The sequence below is a fragment of the Hylobates moloch genome, unplaced genomic scaffold, assembly GCF_009828535.3.
Source record: "Hylobates moloch isolate HMO894 unplaced genomic scaffold, HMol_V3 SCAFFOLD_22, whole genome shotgun sequence".
NCBI classification, from domain to species: Eukaryota; Metazoa; Chordata; class Mammalia; order Primates; family Hylobatidae; genus Hylobates; species Hylobates moloch.
Window position 1 is genome coordinate 27,409,720 of NW_026652297.1, and position 21,603 is coordinate 27,431,322.

Sequence of the window (21,603 nt, forward strand, 5' to 3'; positions counted from 1 at the left end):
TGCAGCTGTGCATTTGGGGCTAGGTCTGTGTGCCCCCGGGGCTGTGCTCACCCTGTCTGTATTTGCCTCTCCCCTCACGGGGCTTCCAGTCTAGTTAGGGAGGCAGAGCGGGTGCATCAGGCCAGGTGGTCATGCCAGGAGGCCGGAGACCAGCCAGTGGGAGAGGAGTTTACACACACCCAGGACAGAGGCTGTGGGAGGAGGGGGGCTGGAGTGTGAACGCAAGGAGGCTGAGACGCGGGAACAGGCAGGTGAGGGGCGTGGGGAGGGCACTCTTCACAGAGCGAGCGTGGAAGGAATGACTCACACCTGAGGCAGGCGAGGCACAGCTGCGCCCACAGGTGTGATCCCCTGAAAACACAGCAGCCTGGCAGCCAGAGGCCAAGTGGAGACCCAACGAGAGGCGGCTCTGTGGCCCTGAGGTCCCCAGGGAGAGGGTTGCCAGGTACGGCTTCTCCACCCTTAGCTGGCACCTGGGTCCCCTCCTTGGCTGCCCTCTCCTCATCCTTACAGCCTGGGCTCCAGGTGCTTGAAAGAGGACAAGGGAGGGGGCAGGAAGGGGGGTGAAGGCCTGCAGAGAGGGTGAGGTGAGGGTCCACGGGAACGCGAAGGTACCAGCCCAGGGGTGGGGGTGCCCAGTGAACCCCCAGCCAGGAGGCTTTCTCCATCTCCTAGGGCCCCTGCGGGTCCCCCTTTGCGGGCATTCCAGGCAGAGAAGTTCTGCGCTGCCGAGAAGCCAGCGTTCAGGAAGGGAGTTGGCGAGGAGGAGGGTGGCCTTGGTTTGGGATTTGTGGGTGTCAAGGCCGCATCTGCGCCAGCCTCGAGCCTGGAGTGGGTGGAGGAGCCAGGCGGACCACAGACGCAACCAGGCAGCCCACCCTGCCCAGGACCTGGGGATGCGGAGCGGGAGAGCGCGGCCGGCGTGGGAGAGCTTTATGGGGCTGCCCCCTCGGCCGTCTGCGAAGTGGGGCGCGGGGCCGTCCCTGGACCGGCTCTGCTGTGCTCCGGGCGGTCGGGGGCTTGCGGGCGCTCCAGGGAGGATGCGGGCACCACCGGCTGGACGGCCTCAGCCTGCAGGGAGGCCTGGGGACAGCCTGCCTCATCCCCCCGGCGGGCTCGGGCCAGGTGGCAGCTCCTGGGCTCGCCGCGCGGAGGCGGCGGCTTCCCGGGCTAGGGGCGGCGGCAGGGGCGGCCCCGGGATCACATGGGCGGAGGCAGGTCCGGGAGCCCCGGGCGGGCTCTCCCCAGAGTCGGGTAGACGGCAGCGGGAGCGGTGGCGTCTCCTCGCCTTCCCTCCCTCCCCGCCCTGGGAGCCCAGCCCGACAGGTGAGCGGCAGCCAGGTGAGCGCGCCCACCTGCGCCCCTCCGCGCGGCCCGCCCTGCCCGGCGCCGGGCACCTCTCTGCGCCCCTCTCTGCGCGGAACCCTGGCCTCATCCGCGGCCCAGCTCCCTGCAGCCTCGCGTCAGCCGGGGCGCCCCCCCGGGCTGCGCTCTCCCCGGCCGGAGCGCTCCTCCTTCAGCCCCCGGCCCGCAGGGTACTTTGCCCTCGGAGCGAAGGAGGCTTCAGAACTGGTAGAGCCGGGCCATCGGGCTGGGCACCTCCCCGCGGCGCCCGCAGCGCGGAGTCCACTGACCGGCTCAAAGGTCTGGGAATCTCAGGGTGGCCGTGAGCCGCCAGCGCCGGCCTCGGGGACTGGGGTGGGGGTGGTGCTGGGGACAGAGGCTAGGCCTGGGCCCAAGGGGAAGGCAGCCGAGGATGGAGCGGACAGACCGCTGGTGCTCTTGATAGATTCTCACAGCACTTGCGTCCCCCGGGCAGCCCCAGGATGGGTGCTGGGCAGGGTGGTGCCCAGCCTGGCACCGCGGCTTCCTGCCTGGGTTGGCTCCTGGCTCCAGAGCTAGAGGCTCAGGAAATCCCACAAGGGTCTGTCTGCAAGGGCACTTCCTTGCCCAGCAGAGGGGCTGTGGATGGGAGGCCTGTCACCCAGGCTGTCTGTTGGGCAGCATCAGGAATCTGGGGGTGGGTGTGCCCAGCTTGACAGATGAACCCTGGCCTCCTTGCCCTGCCAGCAGGCCCCTGGGGGAGGCGGGGAGCCTGGTCTTGCCCGTGTGATCCACTTTGCCAAGAATGAGGTGGGCAGCTAGGAGGCCCATGTGAAGACCTGGCCTCACCCCACCAGTCCCTCACCTGGCCAATGACTTACACATTCTGTACTGGTGCCAGCCTGTTCCTTGACCCGTCACTCCTGCTTCCTGAGCCCTGCTCTCCCTAGGCCACTCACCAGCCCTCCCCTAGAGTGGAGAGGAAGTACCGTGTGCTGTGGGTTTTTGGGACAGGAAGCAAGCACTAGTGGGACTGAGCCCTGATGGTAGAGGAGGGGAGACCGAGGGGGTGCTGGCTTCCCCTCCACTTGCCAGCCCCTGCGCCCCGTGCTCCAGCAAGCCCCCCGCCTGGCAGCCTGGGCAGCCCCCTCCTGGGAGTTGCTCCCTGGGCTGAAGACTAAGGAAGGGAGAACCCAGAAGCATGGCTTCCCGGGGAGGGGGGAAGTGAAACCGGGGTGAGGGAGGGAGTTAGCCACTTCCTCTACCCACCCCAAAGCCCCTGAGTAGCTGCTCCGGGAGCTGTCGTGCTGTCTCCTTCTCCCTTTCGCTCCTCTCCTGCTGCCTTACAGTGCCCCCAGGGACGGGTAGGGGCATGGACTTCACCTCCTGGTCCTTTCTTCCTCAGGTATGGCGCTGACGGTGGATGTGGCCGGGCCGGCGCCCTGGGGCTTCCGTATCACAGGGGGCAGGGATTTCCACACGCCCATCATGGTGACCAAGGTAAGGATGGTGGCTCAAAGAGATGAGGAGGTCCCGCCAGAAGCGAGGTCAACCCTGTTCACCCCACTCTGCACAGATGGCTTGCTTTTTCTGTTCTAGAGCCAGGGATCTGCTGCTGCCTGGTGTGCCGGCTACAAGGGAGCCGTGGCCCTTTGCCACGGGGATGTGGTGGCCACTTCAGGAACAGACCTTGGGAGTGAAAAGGAGCTGGGCCAAGGGCAGGGCCTGCTCTTGCCTCCCCAGTTGCTATCCCCACACCTGCAAGCAGCCATTTTGGGTGATTACTAGAACAAGAGCCCCAGAGTTCTTGGCAGTCTCCTCTTGACCTGGGCCCGGGCTGGGAACGTTCACAGGAGGGGTGTGCAGGCAGCCACCTGCAAGGTGTGATTTGCACGGGCAAGGCTCTCTATCAAAAGTATTTCCAAGCACAGTTCCTGAAATTCTGCCACTGCACATTCTTTGGGAGGCCCATTAGAATGCCAGTATGGGGCGGGGGCTGCCACCTGCGCTCCTGGAGGGGACGGCTGATCAGCTGGGTGTCTTGAGCAGGCAGAGGGACGTGCAGGAGGGTGCAGGCCGGTCTGGGTCAAGCCAGCCTCTGTGTTTCTTGGGGACCAGAGTGGGAAGTCCCTTCCCCAGGTGGGCCACGGTCTGAGCATGCCACCTCCTCATCCCTACAGGTGGCTGAGCGGGGCAAAGCCAAGGACGCTGACCTCCGGCCTGGAGACATAATCGTGGCCATCAACGGGGAAAGCGCGGAGGGCATGCTGCATGCCGAGGCCCAGAGCAAGATCCGCCAGAGCCCCTCGCCCCTGCGGCTGCAGCTGGACCGGTAGGGCCTCCCGCTCTGAGAGCCTGTGGTGTTCCCCCTGCCCCGCCACCCCACGCACAGAGCAGCCCTTGCTCCTGCCCAAGGGCTAGAGCTCAGCACTAAAACGGTCTTCTTGGGCCCTCTTCATACATCGGTGAGAAGGTCCTGGGCTCTGCTTCCTGCAGCAGGGTGGGCTGAGGGGTGTTCCCATGGCTGGTTGGGTAAAGGTGGGCGTCAGGCTGGGCGTGTAGTCACAGGCTGGGCAGGGCGAGCTGGCACCAGCCACCTTGAAGCCCGGGTTTGACTGGTTCCCAAGAGTGTGCAGGGCACAGGGCGTGGGCATGAAGTGGGTTGAAGAGGGGAAACTTCTGGGAAAGGTATCCCCGAGGCTGCATCCCCAGGACTCCTGCCTCCAACAGGGCATGGCCTTTGTTTAGTTCCCAGCTGGAAGTGAGGACTTGGGGGGCTCATTCCTCATAGAGCCTGTCTGTTCCTCCCCATCATGGCTCTGGGCCCTGCTGGTGAAGGCAGATGCCCCATCCTGGGCCTTACTCCTAGGGTTTTGAGCCTATAAGCCAAGGTGAGGCCAGGGTGGGGCCTGGAGGCCAAGCTATAGGGGGAACAGGTGGCTCCCTGGGGTGGGGCATCGCAGTGAGTCACAGACCGGGAATGCCAGGAGATCCCCGAGTCAGGAGAGCCCTCTGCACAGGCCTGGAACCTGAGTCAGACATCTCTTGCATCCTGGCCACCCCCACATTGTCCTGCTCTCTTCAGCCCTATCAAGCCCCCTCCTTCTCCAACTGCCCTGCCCTGTGGTGTGGCAGAAGCCAGCTCCCTTCATGTCGCTCAGGTCCCTGGGTGTTTGCAGGAGTGGGACCCCAAGAAGGAGGGTAGAGAGCACCTCATGGCATCTGGGAATGGGGCAGAAAGCTACAGGAGGCTGAGGGTCTGGCAGCAGAAGGGCGGGAGCTTCGGACTGTCTCTTCCTCTGGGGTTCTCTGGAGGGACCAGGGCTCAGGGGAGGTAGGCCTGGGCTGTAAGTCAGGCCTCTGGTTCTGCACCAGGCAAGCCCAGACCCCAGTCTCTTAATTTTTTTTTTTTTTTTTTTTGAGACAGAGTCTTGGTCTGTTGCCAGGCTGGAGTGCAGTGGTGTGATCTCGGCTCACTGCCACCTCCGCCTCCTGGGTTCAAGAGATTCTCCTGCCTCAGCCTCCTGAGTACCTGGGACTACAGGCACCCATGCCCAGCTAATTTTTTTATTTTTAGTAGAGATGGGGTTTCACCACGTTGGCCAGGATGGTCTCGATCTCCTGACCTCGTGATCCACCTGCCTCGGCCTCCCAAAGTGCTGGGATTACAGGTATTATACCGCACCCGGCCCAGTCTCCTAACTTTTGCTGACGCGCCGCCCCCGCCCCCTGCCCCCATCTCCCGCCTCCTACCCTCCCAGGTGACCTCTCTGGCATTCAGAAGCCCTGGGGCAGGAAGCAGGGATCCAGGCTGGAGCCAGAGCCTGAGCTCCCCTCACCCTGATCCCATGGCTCTCCCAGGAAGCTGAGGGTCCTATTGCCCTACGTCTCTAGAAGCAGCCTCACGGCCAGGAATGCGTGGCAGGATGGGATGAGGCAGGCTGTCCCTCAGCCCAGACTTCAATTACCTCCCATCCAGGGCTCCAGCTGGGTTCCACTTTGGAAGAGGGTACCCAGGGAGCTGGGAGGGGGAGCCCCTCTCGCTGGTGGGGAGCTGGGACTACTTGTCTGGAAGGAGGCAGGTGGGTCTCGCCCTTTGTTTAACTGGGGTGAGTTAACTTTGTTAACTGAGAAAGGGATCAGGAGTGACGCGCTCAAAGGCACCCTGGCCTCCAGCGGGCAGAGTGCGCAGCTGGCCCAGTCACCATGGGCTCTAGAACTTGAGGCAGCTCACTTTCCCTCTCTGGGCTTCAGTTTCTCCATCGGTTAAAATATAAAGGATTATTTCTATGAAATCAGTAATCAGGCTGGGCGCAGTGGCTCACACCTGTAATTTCAGCATTTTGGGAGGCCGAGGCGGGCGGATCACCTGAGGTCAGGAGTTAAAGACCAGCCTGGCCAATACGGCGAAACCCCATCTCTACTAAAAATACAAAAATTAGCTGGGCATGCTAGCGGGCACCTGTAATCCCAGCTACTTGGGGGGCTGAGGCAGGGAGAATTGCTTGAACCCGGGAGGTGGAGGTTGCAGTGAGCCGAGATCGCGCCACTGCGCTCCAGCCTAGGTGACAGAGCGAGACTCCATCTCAAAAAAAAAAAGAAAAAAAATCAGTGGTCTTCCCCCAAATCAATCTACAAACCCGAGCCTGAGCGACATCAGTGACAAAGTCCAGGCAAAATAGAAAAAAAAAGAAAAGGGCAGGGTAATGTGAGGACTCTCTAATAAAAGTGAATGTTTGAACTTTCTGATGAAGTTATATACGTTCTACTTTTTAGAACCAAACTATCCTTTCTTTTTTCGGGGTGGGTTTTGTTGCTGTTGTTGTTGTTTGAGATGGAGTCTCACTCTGTCGCCCAGCCTGGAGTGCAGTGGTACAATTTTGGCTCACTGTAACCTCTGCCTCCCAGGGTCAAGCAATTCTCCTGCCTCAGCCTCCCAAGTAGCTGGGATTATAGGCATGCGTCACTATGGCCCGGCTAAATTTTTTTTTTTTTTTTTTAAATTACAGATGGGGTTTCACCTTATTGATGACCAGGCTGGTCTTGAACTCCTGACTTCAAGAGATCCACCCTCCTTGGCCTCCCAAAGTGCTGGGATTATAGGCGTGAGCCACCGTGCCCGGCCTTGGTGTTTTTTTGAGACAGAGTCTCGCTGTGTCACCCAGGCTGGAGTGCAGTGGCACAATCATGGCTCACTACAACGTCCGCCTCCTGGGCTCAAGTGATCCTCACTTCAACCTCCCAAGTAGCTGGGACTACAGGCATGCACCACCTTGTGCAGCTACTTAAAAAATAATTTTAATAGTGATGAGGTCTTCCTATATTCCCCAGGCTGGTCTTGAACTCCTGGGCTCAAGTGATCCTCCTGCCTTGGCTTCCCAAAGCATTGGGATGTTAGGCGTGGGCCACTGTGCCTGGCCAACTGTCCTTTCTTTTAAGGAACCATGGTTGTGGTTGATCATAGTTGTTTGTCTTGAGTTTGACAAAGTTAAAAGTTGACAACCGGATGTCCAAATTTTCTGTAGCTTTTACTGGTGTTGAGAACTAGATCTGGGAACAGTTTTGGCCTCTTTTGGGGGTTGTGGGGTGCAGGGCCCCTGTGACATTCCCTCCCTCTGTTGCCTCCTCAGGTCTCAGGCTGCGTCTCCAGGGCAGACCAATGGGGACAGCTCCTTGGAAGTGCTGGCGACTCGCTTCCAGGTAAGCTGGTGCCCTCCCCTGAGAGCCTCGGCACCCTGATCACTGGTGCATGAAAGTGAGGCCTGGGGGCAGGGCGGCCTCGGCGGGGCAGCCCTGCCTTTCCTGACACGGCCACTCTCTCCACAGGGCTCCGTGAGGACGTACACTAAGAGTCAGTCCTCCCTAAGGTCCTCCTACTCCAGCCCAACCTCCCTCAGCCCGAGGGCCGGCAGCCCCTTCTCACCACCACCCTCCAGCAGCCCCCTCACTGGAGAGGCGGCCATCAGCCGCAGGTGAGCGTGCCTCTGAGTGGGTATCCTGGTCGCCTGGGCTGCCAGCTCCAGGCTGGCTCCTCTGAGTCTCAGGAGCTCTGCTCAGGGGAGCCTGGGGCAGCATCCTCCCTGGGCAGGCTGGGGGTGGCCCCGGCACACACTGTCCCTTTCCCACTTTCAGTTTCCAGAGTCTGGCATGTTCCCCGGGCCTCCCCGCTGCTGACCACCTGTCCTACTCGGGCCGTCCCGGAAGCCGACAGGTGAGGCTCCCTGGGGGAGGACAGGCTGGAGGAACAGAAGCACCTCCCGTTCCTGTGGGTTGCCAGTGCCCCGGGACTGCAGGTGGCCAGGTCCACCTGGGCAGCCAGGGCCTCCTTCTCCTGGCCATAGGCATGCTCTGCTCCTGAGCCAGGGAGGCCACGCTTCTGGTCATGGGCCACCTGTGCTGTGCCCAAGACCTGCCCAGCAGTGGCCAGTGGCCCGTCCATCTCCTGCACCCCTCCCCTCATCCCCCTCCCCTCCCATCCTGCTGACTTCCTCCCTGCCCAGTGTGTTTCTCTTGGGCTGCGGCTGAAATAGTTTCGCTGCTGTTGTTGGGATGATTCCCTTTCGGCTCTGGCTGCATCTCTCGAACACATTCCTCCCCATTCCAAGACCCGGGCCTGTCTGACTCCCACCCACACCCTCCCTTCCTCCTCTGACTCAGCCCAGAAATGCCCCAGTGGGACTGCGGTTCTGCCTTGAGCTGCTCTTGGCTTGTTCTGTCTCCTCCTCCCCCCACTCCCCCCAGCTCCCCTGGACTCTCTTTCAGCCAGGTCCCAGTGGCCCCTGGTGACAGCCTAACCCCCTTCCTGGGTGGTATTTCTCCTCTTCAATGGTGGGGGATGGTGAGGGAGTGAGGCAGCCAACAGCCCTGGGCCACAGCTGCTGGGGACGGCGTGGGGGGCACGTCCAGCCTTTGGGGTGATGGGGATACGGCCCAGCTGCTGAGCCCTACCTTCGGGTTGATTCTGCATTCCAGAAAGCAGAGCCTTTAGGGGTGGCCAGGGAGGGTACTAGAACCCGGAGGCTCTGGAGGAGGAAAGAGCAGGATCTTTCTGGGGGCCTTCTGAAGAGGGGGTCCCTAGTGACCCGCTGCGTGCCCACCCAGGGGCCAGCCTGGCATTGTGGCCATAGAGATATATTCCATAGGTCCCCTTGTTAAGGAACTGAAGATGTAGTTGTGGAGATAAGGCAAACTTGCAAAACAATTTTGGAACAATTAGGCACTCAGCAGTGTGGTATTAACTACAAAAGCAGGAGGCGTTCTGGGAGGGGAGAGGGGGAAGGAAGGCAGTGTGAGGAGTATTGCTGGACATTAGACGGGGTGGTGAGAGGGTTTAGGGAAGGATGAGCAGGAGGCCCAACACTCTGAGAGATGGAGAAACAGTGGTCTAGGCGAGGGCTGGTGTACTGGGGCTGGGGGATTTTTTAGGGGGAAGCTTTGTTCTGAGATAAGCCAGGAATGAGCTTGTCTCAAGAGGGCTGGTCAGTGTGAGTCCTAGCTCTGTTCCGCGATGCCTCTGGTGGGCTGTGGTTTCAGCAGGACCACATGCTCAAGGGCAAGCCTTCCTGAGCTTCCCCGTCATGTTGCCCCCTGTCCAGGAAAATGAAGGGTGTGGGAGGTACAGAGACATGGCTCCCAAACCAGCGGCAACACCTGAGAACTTATTGAAAATGCAACTTCCCAGGCTCTAGCCTACACCCGCTGAGTCGGGCATGGGGCTTGCGGGTCACGAGCCCAGAGCTGGGTGTGGGGAGACCCACCTGGGTCAGTCTCACCTCTGCCGTGACGACTTGGACCAGCCCCCCTTCCTCTCCCTGGGCCTCAGGTCAGACTAGACGCTCTGAGTTCCCTTCTCTGACCTTGATGACTCTGCTCATTCCTTCGGCAAATATTTGTCGAGCAGCTGCTTCATGTCAGACACTCATCTGGGCTCCAGGGATGCATTCGTGGAAAAACAGAGTGACACCTCTGACCCTATGGAGCTGACGTTCTAGTCTACAAATGAGGCTGTGGTCCCACGGGTGCAGAAGTCCCAGGGTCCCGCTGCTGCCTTTTGAGAATCACTGTGTAGCTGGGTGCTGTGACACGGGCCTGGAGTCCCAGCTACTTGGGAGGCTGGGGCAGGAGGATTGCTTCAGCCCAGGAGTCCAGACCAGTTTGGGCAACATAGTGAAACCCCCATCTCTTTAAAAAAAAGTCGCTTAAACTCGAGAGTCTTAAAGGCTCTAGGTAGTCCCATGAGAAAGAAATCCACTTAATTTTTCTTTATATCCTAAACTTGTTGAACAGCAGAATTTCTCCTGGATTTCTACCCCTGACCCCCTGCCCTGCCCCACCCCCAGGAACATCCTTGCGTTCCCCAGCACACATTTTGAGAGGTGTTGGCTACAGACAAGCTCGTGATGGGCAGATGAAGGGGGAGCAGCTTTCCTGGATTTGGAGATAAAAGGTCTCTTCCGTGAAGGCAAGGGTCCCTAACCCCTAACTGCCTGGGAGGAAGGGAGGGAGAGAAAGGCATTATCTCTCCCAGTCGGGGAGCTGGTCTCCTTTCCTGGACCGGGCAGTCTGGTGGGAGTGTGTGAGAGGAATACTGTGAGCTGCAGAGGCAGGGGTGCTGTGTCCTTGTGGCCTCCTGACATGGCCAAGGCTGCAGAGAGCTGGAGGCTCAGGACTCCCTTATGGTGCCTCTGGAAATCACAGGTACCCCTGCTGGTAGGCACATGCCTTGGTGAGCAGAGGCCAAGTGAAAAAAGCCCCTCTCCCTCTGGCTGGGAATGAGGACTTGCCTCATGAAGGGATCCCGGGCCGGTGCCCTAGGCAGGGCCCATGGTGGTCTGTCTGGAGATGTGATGTGGCTCTTGAATTCCTGCGGAAACTATCTTTAAGTCCTTCAGGTGACCGCACAGCCCCAGGCAGTTGCCCTGCAGCCCAGTTGTGGAGTCCCAGCCCTGCCTCTGATGCTTCAGGTGGCTTGGACCAGCCACTTTGCCCTTCTGACCTGCAGTCTCCTTACCTATAGAATGTTTTACCAGAGAACCCTGAGAGCAGAGAGATGCGAGGCGAACTGCTGGTAGCAGCCTGGTGGGGTGAGGGTCTAGGGCTGTTTTGTTAAGATCCAGAAGTTTTTGCTTTAGCTTAAGGATTTGTGCAATTTTCCATCTGGCTTCATAATTCATCCATGACTTTGAATTTTAAAATGGAGAGAAGTTGGCTTCCCAGGAAATGGTGCCCTTGGCCCTGGGCATCGGTCCACCTGGCTGTCTCCAAGGCTCTCCTTCCCAGTGGCTGGTGCGGGCTCCTGGAGCTCAGCTGAGTCCCATTGGAGTGACAATGGGAAGGGAGCAGGGGAGTGGGGAGTACAGAGATGCAGGCTGGAAATTGGCCTCCAGGAACAACTGTGAGGTTGAAGGCGAGATTTCCATGTTGGGAGCAAATTTAAGAGCCCCAGATGGACAAGGCACACCTGGAGATGGGCACTGCTGCCTGAGTGTGGCCCAGGGAGGGCTCGGCTCCCCAAAGCTGCATGGGGCAGGCCCAGACCTCCCAGCAGAGCAGGGACACGCTGGTCAGCCCAGACTCCCGCCTCTGAGGAGAGGAACCAGCTCTCCTTGGGAAGAGGGCCTCTGCCCGGCTGGCCCTGGCTCCCAGGGGACCTCGACCCCTTGCTTCATCCCTTTATGTTTCCATCTCCTCAGTGCAAAAGTGCAGCGTGCTTCCCCTCTGCTGGTTCCGTGGGATCGGAGCCAGGCCCCAGTGTGCAATGTCTTTACACACAGATAATAGCGTGCGTGACAGAGGACTCTGTGCTTAGCTGTCACCTGCTGCCTTCCTGCTGCCCTGTCCCCAGCAGAACCCGCATGCCTTCCTCCCCCTCTGGACCCTGGCAGTCTCTGCGCCCTGGCTCCGAGGGAAGGGGCAGGTGGCCCGCTGGTCGGCGAGGGCTGGGAGCCCGGACACCTTGGCTCCAAGGGAAGGGGCAGGGGTCCACTGGTCGGCGAGGGCCGGGGGCCCCCTGGCGTCGGGCCTGGGAACAGCCGGGCTAGGCCCTCCTGGGTGTGTTGGCCCAAGGCTCTGGCCCTGACTCCTCCCCGGCTGCCTCCTCCCCACAGGCCGGCCTCGGCCGCGCTGGCGACTCGGCGGTGCTGGTGCTGCCGCCTTCCCCGGGCCCTCGTTCCTCCAGGCCCAGGTACCAGCAGGCCCCGGAGGGTCGGGTGGGGTCTTGGAAGGCTGGGAGGGACAAGAGGGAGACGGGCTTCCCCGAGAGGGATGGGGTCCCCCAAGCCCAGTTGGCTCCTCCACCTCCCAGATTCCTCCCCCTCCCCCACGCTCTTCTCCTGCCCCCCACCTCCTTGCTTGCCTAAGCTCCGGCATGGGACCCTCATTCCTGGCTGCCTCCCACCCTACAGCGTGGACTCGGAAGGGGGAAGCCTCCTCCTGGACGAGGACTCGGAAGTCTTCAAGATGCTGCAGGAAAATCGCGAGGGACGGGCAGCCCCCCGACAGTCCAGCTCCTTTCGGCTCTTGCAGGAAGCCCTGGAGGCTGAGGAGAGAGGTGAGGGCCTGGGGGGCTGGGGAGGGGAAGGAGGTTCCCTCCCGTACCCCGGGCCCTGACTGGATGGGTCAGTGAACCAGCGTTCTTAAGTGCCTGTGAGGTGCTCACCCCGGGACTAGGCACGGAGCCGAGTAGGGCACGAAGCCCCAGTCCCTGTCCATAAGGAGCTGACGGTCTGGGAGGGTCACCAGCGTGCTCCCAGACAGTAGTGGGCAGTAGCCGGCTGGGATGGGAAAGTGTCATTTGAGTGATAAAAGTGGTGGCGGGGCCTGGGGCTGGGCCTCCAGGGAGGGCTTCCTTGGAGGAAGAGGGATTTGACTTGGCCTCTTGGCCTCAGAAAAAACATCAAGACTTAAACAGCATTAAGAGGGTGGCAGGAAGCACTGTGGAAGGTGGAGGCTGGTGGCCAGAGGGCTTTGGGGTGTGGGAGTGAGAGAATGGGGGCCTGATAGCATGGAAGGGCGCCAGTGGAGGCCAAGCCCCTGCAGTGAGGGCCCTCGGGAACCAGGCTGAGGAGTGCCCTAACCCAGGAAAGCCATTAAATACCGATGCCAGGCGAGCAAGACATACGGAGGCTTGCCAGAGTTCCATTATTCATGTGACAGACACTGACTGTGCCCATCTGAGAGACCAGATGTGTGCAGAGTTTAGGGATAGAAGGCGGCCATGACACCACTCCTGCCCTTGGGGAGCTCCGTTCATTGGGGCAGACGGGCCTGGCCAGCTCCCATGGAAGTGAGCACTGCTGTGGGAGTAGGCAGGCGCTCAGCACCAATGCCCTTTAGAACAGTGGGGAGAAGGGGAGGGAGATGACAGGACAGGTAGGAGAGTGACCAGAGAGGCTTCATAATTCAACTATGACTTTGAGTTTTAAAATGGAGAGAAGTTGGTTTCCCAGGAAATGGTGCCCCTGGCCCTGGGCACTGGCCCGCCTGGCTGTCTCCAAGGCTCTCCTTCCCAGTGGCTGGTGTGGGCTCCTGGAGCTCAGCTGAGTCCCATTGGGGTGGCGATGGAAAGGGAGCAGGGGAGTGGGGAGTACAGAGATGCAGGCTGGAAATCGGCCTCCAGGAACAACTGTGAAGGTTGAAGGTGAGATTTCCATGTTGGGAGCAAATGTAAGAGCCCATATGGACAGGGCACACCTGGAGATGGGCAGGTAGCTGGTTCTAATGCTGATGTTTAGCTCCAAGGGGCATTTGCAGAGGCATAGGGGGTGGGGTGAGAAGGTTTGGAGCAAATCTTGTCTGTTTTGACCCTGAGGCCTCAGAAGGTCCCAGGAGGCAGCACAGGGAGAGGGCAGTGACTTTGCCAAGGGAGCCTCAGCGTCCTTAGCTGCAGACAGGGGCGACAGCTTCCCCATAGCCCTGGGCTTCATCTTCGTGTGGCTTGAGAGCTCAGATGCGACAATGCGTGGAAAAGCACTTTGAAAGCCGCACTGAGACATTGCGCTCCTGTTGCCGTCTCCAGTTATTATCTAATCACACTGTCATTACCGGGTCATTAGAGAGGGAGCACCTGCTTCACCTGACACGTCACACACTGAGCACAGACGGCCCCAGGTGGCCTTAGATGGGCAAACTAGGCCTTATACCTGCCTCCTTCATGCCCTTGCCCAGCCTCAGCCATGGATCTGGCAAGATCACCTTCCTTCTTACCTGGTGCCACTGTCAGTGTGACTTTAGGGGTCCTCTTATAAGGGTGCTTTCCGAGACCACCTCCTCAGAGCATCTTTGGGAGGATGCTGTGGTTGGTGGGCTCTCACCATGTGTCTGTCTGCCCTGCCCCCAGGTGGCACGCCAGCCTTCTTGCCCAGCTCACTGAGCCCCCAGTCCTCCCTGCCCGCCTCCAGGGCCCTGGCCACCCCTCCCAAGCTCCACACTTGTGAGAAGTGCAGTACCAGCATCGCGTGAGTGTGGAGGGGGTGTGGGGGACCTGAGCCTTGGCAGGGGAGTGGGGAGGGGGACAGGGCACTGGATGCTTTCAGGAAGGGCCGGGCCCATCAGGGGCTAGCACTGGGCACCCAGTTGGGGACCCTAGGGGAAACAGTGTCACACAGCTTTGGGGGCATTAGTTATAGGCTTAGGAGCCTGGGCTAGCTGCTTCCGGCTGCATCTCCTCTCCTCCTCCTCCTTTTCCCATCCCTTTTGATTTCTCTTTGATAATTTCAAAGCCTCTGGAGATCTGCCCGGAGGTACAGCACATTCTCCTGGAAAATCTTGCTCTTTCCCCTTCCTCCCCCTTTGGAGCAGGCTGCATTTTTCCCAATGTGGGCTCATTTTTCGTATTTTTCTTTCCTTTTCTTTTCTTTTCTTTTTTTGTTTTTTGAGACGGAGTCTCATTCTGTTGCCCAGGCAGGGGTGCAGTGGCGCAATTTCAGCTCACTGCAAGCTCTGCCTCCCATGTTCATGCTATTCTCATGTCTCAGCCTCCCGAGTAGCTGGGACTACAGGCGCCCGCCACCACTCCCAGCTAATTTTTGTATTTTTAGTAGAGACGGGTTTTCCCCATGTTGGCCAGGCTGGTCTCAAATTCTTGACCTCAGGTGATCCGCCTGCCTCGGCCTCCCAAAGTGCTGGGATTACAGCGTGAGCCACTGTGCCCTGCGGAGGTGGGCTCATTTTTCTCATTGGGTGGCATTTATAAGGCAACCACGTTCTCTGGAAGGTTGCTGAAACCCCCCCTCAGGTAAATTTCTGAAGTGTGCAGCGTGGGAGGGGCAGGTGATTGACTTTAGGCAAATCCCTTAACCTCTCTGGGCTTTAGTGTTTTCATCTGCAGAGTGGGAGAATATCCAGTCCCCCTGCTGTGCAGAGATAGGGACCGTGTGTTGAGAAAGCATGTTTTCCATCCTGGTTCTCAAAGGTGTGTGCGTTGGGTCCCTTGGAGGGTTTGTTAAATGCCGATGGCTGGGCCCCACGCCAGAGCCTCCTCTCCAGGAGGCCAGCAGGCCTGAGGATGTGCATTTCTCACAAATTCCCCAGTGATGCGGATGCTGCTGGCTGTGGGACCCAGGATCACACTGAGAATCACTGCTCTGTTAAAAATCCAGGCAATGTGGGACGGACTCATAGTCTTTGTGTGAGAGGAACAACTTTAAAAAAAAAATTTTTAATATTTTTAATAGAGTTGCACTCTGTTGCTCAGGCTGGAGCGCAGTGGTCCCGTCATGGCTCACTGCAGCCCCGAACTCCTGGGCTCAAGTGATCCTCCCATCTCAGCCTTCTGAGTAGCTGGGACTACAGGCGTGTGCCACCATACCTGGCTAATTTTAAAATTTTTTTTAGAGATGGGATCTTGCTATGTTGCCCAGTTTGGTTTCAAACTCCTGGCCTTAAGTGATCTGCCCACCTGGGATCCCAGGCATGGATTACAGGCGTAAGCTACTATGCCTGGCTGACTTATTTATTATTATTATTTTTAATTAGGGGTCCCAGCAGTGGCAGCGGTGGTGGGGGTATGTGTGTGTTAGGGGGTTTGTCAAAGTGAGATTCCTGAGTGCAGCTTCAAGAGTCAAGTCTCGGGCCGGGTGCGGTGGCTCACGCCTGGAATCCCAGCACTCTGGGAAGCCAAGGATGGTGGATTACCTGAGGTTGGAGGGCAGGACCATCCTGGCTAACACGGTGAAACCCGTCTCTACTAAAAATACAAAAAATTATCCAGGTGTGGTGGCACATGCCTGTAATCCCAGCTACTCAGGAGGCTGATGCAGGAGAATCGCTTGAACCCGGGAGGTAGAGGTTGCTGTGAACTGAGATCACGCCATTACACTCCAGCCTGGGCAACAAGAGTAAAACTCCATCTCAAAAAAAAAAAAAAAAAAAAAAAAAAAAAAGTCTAGTCTCTGAGGCAGCTTTGGGCTCTACCCAGGTCCTGACGCTACAGTGGGGACCAGGCCTCCTGGGCGTGGTGGCCTCCTGCTTGGTGCTGCGGCTCTGAGCTAAAGCCTCTCCCTCCCCTGCAGGAACCAGGCTGTGCGCATCCAGGAGGGCCGGTACCGCCACCCCGGCTGCTACACCTGTGCCGACTGTGGGCTGAACCTGAAGATGCGTGGGCACTTCTGGGTGGGTGACGAGCTGTACTGTGAGAAGCATGCCCGCCAGCGCTACTCCGCACCTGCCACCCTCAGCTCTCGGGCCTGAGCCCGCCATGCCCTCAGCCTGCCTCACTGCTGGGCCAGGGTCATGCCTATATAAGTTGGCATGGCAGGGACAATGGTGGGCAGTTGCTCTTACATGAACTAAGTTTGGAGACCTGAGGCCCCTTTGTCCTCGCTGGGTGGGCCAAGGTCTGGGACCTGTCTTGGACTGTGGGAGACTCACCCTCACCTTGCCAGGCCTCTCCCCTGCAGGACTGGCATTGCACTAGTCTGAGGTGGCCACTGCCTTTGATCAACCTATGTGTGCCAGGGTCTAAGTAGGGTCGAACACAGAAGTGGGAAGGAGAGGGGTGGGCCAGGGGCTAATGGTGTCACTGTGTAAAGTTTTTGACATATTAGCTCTATAAATGTATGAATATGGACAAAATAAAGTAGATGTCCCTTCTTTCTTTTTCCTACTGCCAGCCCTGGGTATGACCTGCTCCCACCACTGGGTGGAGGGTCTTTATTTATGAAACATACATTTCTTCTTATTTTCCCTCCCTCAAATCCCACCCCTGCCAGTTGCCTGCACCTGACATTTCCCATGGGAGGGCCTTGCCTCTTTTAGGTTGGGAGTCGTGTCGTTCCTTAACCTTTTTGTAAAGGCGCCTGTTTTACAGGAGGACCCTTGTGCTATGGAGGGAATGAGGTTGTCACTGGAAGCTTTGGAGGGGATGGTGGAGGGCGCCAAGCAGAGGGACAGGAGGAAGACCAGGAGGCCCATCCAGCCAAGCTGGTGAGACAAGCTCTGACCCTGAGGACCGGCCGCCCACCAAGGGTTGGGCCCCCGGGGCCAGGTCGATCTACCGACACCTTCCACTTCTTTCCTGGGAGACTCTGCTGGCTTCACTGGTGATTGATTTGGAGGAGGGAAAAGGGCAGGGTGGCTCAGGCTGTAGCCCTAGGTACTGGGGAGGCCTGAGGAGCCCTGAACTCAGGAGGTCGAGGCTGCCTTAAGCTATGATCATGCCACTGCATTCCGGCCTGGGAGAGAGAGAGAGGGCCTGTCTCTTGAAAAAACAAAAACACAAAAACAAATGAATGCCTGTGGCCAGTGCCAGGTGAGCTGCCCTGGGGGGTGCACTTGAGTTGAGTCAGGGGACAGTGGTCCCCCCTGCCAGCCTAGGATTTTGGGCCTGATTCACCCACTACCCCTAGTGCTAGTCCCAGAGGATGCTGCGGAGGGGCAGCCTCAGCTCTCTTTTCAGAGAAGATCAAAGCTGGCCTTCCCAGGGTGCCTGGCTGGTCCCTGCCGGCAGCTTTGTGCTCTCCGGCTCTTTGTGGAAGGAATCTTGGCGCAGATGTTTTTGTTGCCTCCTCAGGCACCTGTAGATATAATTTACACCATATCATTGTCTCACCTTTTGCCTGGGTGGCTGCCTGAGAAAGGTCTTTATTTTTATAGAAAAGATCAAGGCTGTCTGGCTCGGGAATCCATGAGCCTGGGGCGCTGGTCAGAAACGGGGTGGCCTCTTTGGCGCCACCTAGTGTCCAGTGCAGCCCATGGCGGGGCCCATTCACGGGGCAACACTGGGCTTCTGGGCACAGCGGGAATACGGAAGGATACAGCACACCTCATGCCTTCCTGGAGGTAGAAGGCCAGTGGCAGCGACTGAGCTGGCATGAATGAATAAGGGGATGTGGCATTGAGCGCCAAGGGTTACCTTGGAACGCACGGAGGAGCGTCCCGTGAGTTCAAAGCAGTGGCCGTGATGCAGAAGGAGGGCTGGGTCTTGGAGAGGTGGAGAAGAGGAATGCTGAGTGATGGGGTGGCTGCTGGGGGGATGCTTAGCTCAGAGCAGTGGCTGATGGGGACACTGAGATAAGATCGGAGGGGAGCTGTCGATGCCAGAAGTGGTTTGAACTTTCCCTTGAGGCTCTAGGGACATTTCGTTTTGAGACAGGGTCTTGCTCTATTTGCCCAGGCTGGAGTGCAGTGGTGCAATCTTACCTCACTGCAGCCTCCACCTCCCAGGCTCAAGAGATCCTCCTACAGCCTCCCAAGTAGCTGGGACTATAGGCGCACACCACCACACCCAGCTAATTTTTAAGTTTTTTTTTTTTTTTTTTTAGAGATGGGGTCTTGCTATGTTGCCCAGGCTGGTCTCGAACTTTTGGCCCCAAGCCATCCTCTCACCTTGGCCTTCCAAAGTGTTGGGATTACAGGCGTGAGCTATCCTTGCCCGGCCTCTGGGAACACTTGGAAGGTTTTAAGCAGAGAAGTGACAGGTTGGAAAAGAGGTTTGGATTATTGCTATGGACAGATTCCTACCTGTATGTAGCATGCCATGCTGGGCCAGCAGTGTCATAGGAGTGGAGGGGGAGAAGTGGGGAGTGGGGACATGTGAAATGATGGGTATTCCAGTGAGGCGTTGAATGCCTTCTGAAGGCTTTGTAGGTTCCAGCTCACATCCCCCTCTGGCCCTTCTTCTTTGGTGTGGCAGCCGGCTCTCCTCCCAGGGGTCCTGAGGGTTTCAGCTCCAGGGTTCTCTGCAGCCACACAATCAGCCCGGCTCGGGAGCAAACTCCCCTGGAAGAACGGAGTTATGAGTTGGTCAGCAGAGGAGGCTGGGGACAGGCAGTCTTTGGTCTTTTACCTCTGATCTTGTCTGCACCCTAAGCCAGCTAGCTGCGTGCTCCCACTCCCTGTGCCGCACACTGCCCGTCTGTGTTCCTGGACTTTGTCCAGTGCAGTGCCCTCTTCCCTTCCTGCACTGCAGAGATTAACTGAAGTGACAGATTAGAGTTAGAAGTGGCCCAAAGGAGCATCTGATACAACCCCCTTTGGTTAGAGAAGGGAAAGTGACTTTTCCAAAGCTGCACAGCTAGACAGTCATAATGGCTAAGCTCTGGGAGTGCTTTTGATGTGCTAGGGATCTTTCCAATGCTTTAACTCACTTAATCTTCACAACCCGAGATAGGTAATGTTACCGTCCTCTCTGCAGATGAAGAAACCGAGGACCAGGAGGTTCAGTAAATGGTCCAAGTACTCCTAGCTAGTAAGGAATGGATCTACAGCCTGCCTCCCAGGTTTCTGGCTTGTGGGGGGCAGGGTTTGTCCCTCTGTCATCAGAGGCAGCCTTCCAGGCACAGCTCTGGTCACCTCTGGTCACAACTGGAGGTCACCACAGCCCTTCCCAGCACTCTCTAGGCTCTCAGCTTTGTGCTTCCTCCCAAGGGTACTAGCTCCAGCTGAGCTTGCAGGAAACCCACTTCCTGAAGCCAGGACTTCCCCATGGGAAGTGCAGGGGGCCGCTGGGCACCGGTGGCCTCTGCCTGAAGGCTGACTGCTCTGGACGCTGTCTGTCTCAGGAACTCATGGCAGTGGTTTACCTTGTCAGGAGCGCGTGGAGGGGCTGCCCCTCCCATTCCTTTAAGCATCACTCAGAGAGCCGTGGCCTGGCTCTAGGCTTGGGGCTGCGGCTGCCACAGGAAGGGGGCACCCCCCTACTTTGGGTGTTGGGTCAGATCCTGCCCCTGTGTCCCCCAGGGCTTAGGTTCCTCTGAGCTGGTCCTGGGCCAGGACGCATCAGCATGGCAGTGGGGGGGGGAGGAGTGGGCCATGGCCTGGAGGGGAGTGTGTGTTGGGGTGTGTGTGTGGAGGTTCTTTTGAGTCACACACAAAGCATTGTGCTGAGACACTGCATTCCTGCTGGCTGGGCTTCCTGTTTCCAGATGCATTCCTGTCCCAGAGTCACCACAGAGACTGTTTGGAATGCCGCCCCACATTCTCCAAATTCAGGGCACGATCTGGCAAAGGCTCCCTCCCCCACCCTCTTGCTTTGGAGGGAGTCTGGGCTCCCTCCTACCCAGGGAGGGCTGGCAGGGCTCTGGCATGGCAGGGGGTGTGATGCCACACATCTTGGGCTTGCATAAGGCAGTTCCTGGAGACCCAGCACTCTGGTTCTCTCTCTCTGCCTGTGAGAAGCAGAATGGGTACTGTCTAGGAGGACTGGGCAGGGAGGGGACAACCCAGAGGACCCATGGCTAGCAGGGAAGGGCCTGGGCTTGAACGTGACTCTGTTGAGACATGGCCAGCAATTCTGGCACTTGGCTGTCATTCGGCTGGCCTGCGCAGGGATTGGCTGTGGGCCTCAGTTTCCCCATTTTATAAAGTTTTAAAATCTGATAGTTTGTGGCTCTCTGATAAAGGCTCGTGCAGTGGGTGTTTGGGGACTTGTTCCAGAAAGGAGCAAAGGGAAGGGGATGCACAGACTGTCTTACCCCTCCTGGTAAACAGCCACTTCCTTCCAGTGGCTCTGGCTCCAGCCTCTCCCCTCCCCTAGAGGCCCAGGTGCTAGTCTGCACGTCCGCCAGCTCCCTTATCTGCCTCCGGGGGATTTGGATCTTGCTGGGATTTTTCCAGCCCTGCCCCCTCCGTCTGGGGGAGGCGCCTTCCTTAGAGGCCACCAGCCCCAGTCTGGTCACCAGGCTCGCTCTCATCTTCAGTAGCTTCTTGGGCTCCTTTTAGGTTGGGGACTGAGGGGTGGAATCCTACGGGCCAAAGACAAGGTGGGAACAGGGGGACATTTACACTTTGGCCCATCTCCAGGCGGCTCCCCGCTGGCTCGCATCTTTCCAGACCTTGAGACCTACCCAGTCCCCAATTTTAGGGATCCCGGGATGAGAAAGAGGCATGGGACCGGGAGGGGGTTCAGATCTAGCCGAGGACACACGCCCGTTCTGCAGTTATAAAAGATTTCCCGGTGGGCAGGAATCGTTTCTCCTCCCATCGCCCAGGTTTCCGAGCGGCCAAAAGACTGGCCGCAAGCCACACAGCTAGGGAGCGCCAGGTGCCCGCGTCCTGGTCAGCGCTCTTCCCACCGCCAGCAATGGGGCTCCCGTTTCCTTCCTGGCTCTTGTCCGGTCCTCCAGCCAGCCCCGGCTCTAAGTCCGCGGCAGGAAAACGGACCCTGCGTGTGAACCCGCGGGGCGGGGCGGGGCGGCCCGGCGCCCCAAGCCAGACGGCGTCCCCAGGCAGGGGCCGGGTCCTCGCAGAACAGCGGATCAGGACCCTTATTTTGGCCACAGCCAACAGTTAGGGGGCGCCACCCAGTCCGTGCCTTCGAGGTGCTGGCCGAGTTTGCCCGTTCTTGGCAACCCGGCCACCTGCACCTCCCACCTGGCACCCCTGCCTTCCCAATCGCCTCGCCCCTCCCCTCCCTCGCCTTGCCCCTCCCCTTCCTCCTCTCGCCCCTCCCCCCTCTCCGCTCCCCTTTCCCTCGCCCCTCCCCTCTCCTCTGCCCCTTCCGTCGCCTCTCTCCCCTCGCCTCCGTCTCCTCCCCTCCCTCTCCCCTCCCCCCTTGCCCCTCCCCTCCTTGCCCCTCCCCTCCTTGCCCCTCCCCTCCCTCTCCTCGCCCCTCCCCTCTCCCCCTTCCGTCGCCTCTCTCCCCTCCCCTCCCTCTCCTCTCTCCTCCCTCTCCCCTCCCCTCCCTCTCCCCTCCCCCTCCTCCTCGCCCCTCCCCTCCCTCGCCTCGCCCCTACCCTCCCTCTCCTCTCCCCTCCCTCGTCTTGCCCCGCCCTTCTCGCCTCGCCCCCGCCTCGCCCCTCCCCCTCGCCTCGCGCCTCCCCCTCCTCGCCCCTCCCCTCCCCC

At 59.0% G+C, this 21,603-nt stretch overlaps 1 protein-coding gene across 5 annotated transcripts in view; it reads left to right on the forward strand.

Moving 5' to 3' along the window:
• Positions 1 to 857: 857 nt before the first annotated feature.
• The window catches only part of PDLIM2 (PDZ and LIM domain 2), a 22,853-nt gene continuing 2,107 nt past the window's right edge, over positions 858 to 21,603 (forward strand). The window contains exons 1-10 of one of the 5 annotated variants that reach the window (XM_032143810.2): positions 858 to 1,644; positions 2,729 to 2,823; positions 3,504 to 3,655; positions 6,954 to 7,023; positions 7,150 to 7,295; positions 7,456 to 7,534; positions 11,430 to 11,506; positions 11,727 to 11,872; positions 13,661 to 13,778; positions 15,834 to 17,531. In XM_032143810.2, coding sequence (XP_031999701.1) covers positions 897 to 1,644; positions 2,729 to 2,823; positions 3,504 to 3,655; positions 6,954 to 7,023; positions 7,150 to 7,295; positions 7,456 to 7,534; positions 11,430 to 11,506; positions 11,727 to 11,872; positions 13,661 to 13,778; positions 15,834 to 16,011 — 1,809 coding nt within the window. In that variant the 5' untranslated portion in view covers positions 858 to 896 and the 3' untranslated portion in view covers positions 16,012 to 17,531. Of the gene's footprint in view, positions 1,645 to 2,728; positions 2,824 to 3,503; positions 3,656 to 6,953; positions 7,024 to 7,149; positions 7,296 to 7,455; positions 7,535 to 11,429; positions 11,507 to 11,726; positions 11,873 to 13,660; positions 13,779 to 15,833; positions 17,532 to 21,603 lie in introns of those variants that run through there. The other 4 variants (XR_009211562.1, XM_032143811.2, XM_032143812.2 and 1 more) reach the window with 4 other exon arrangements.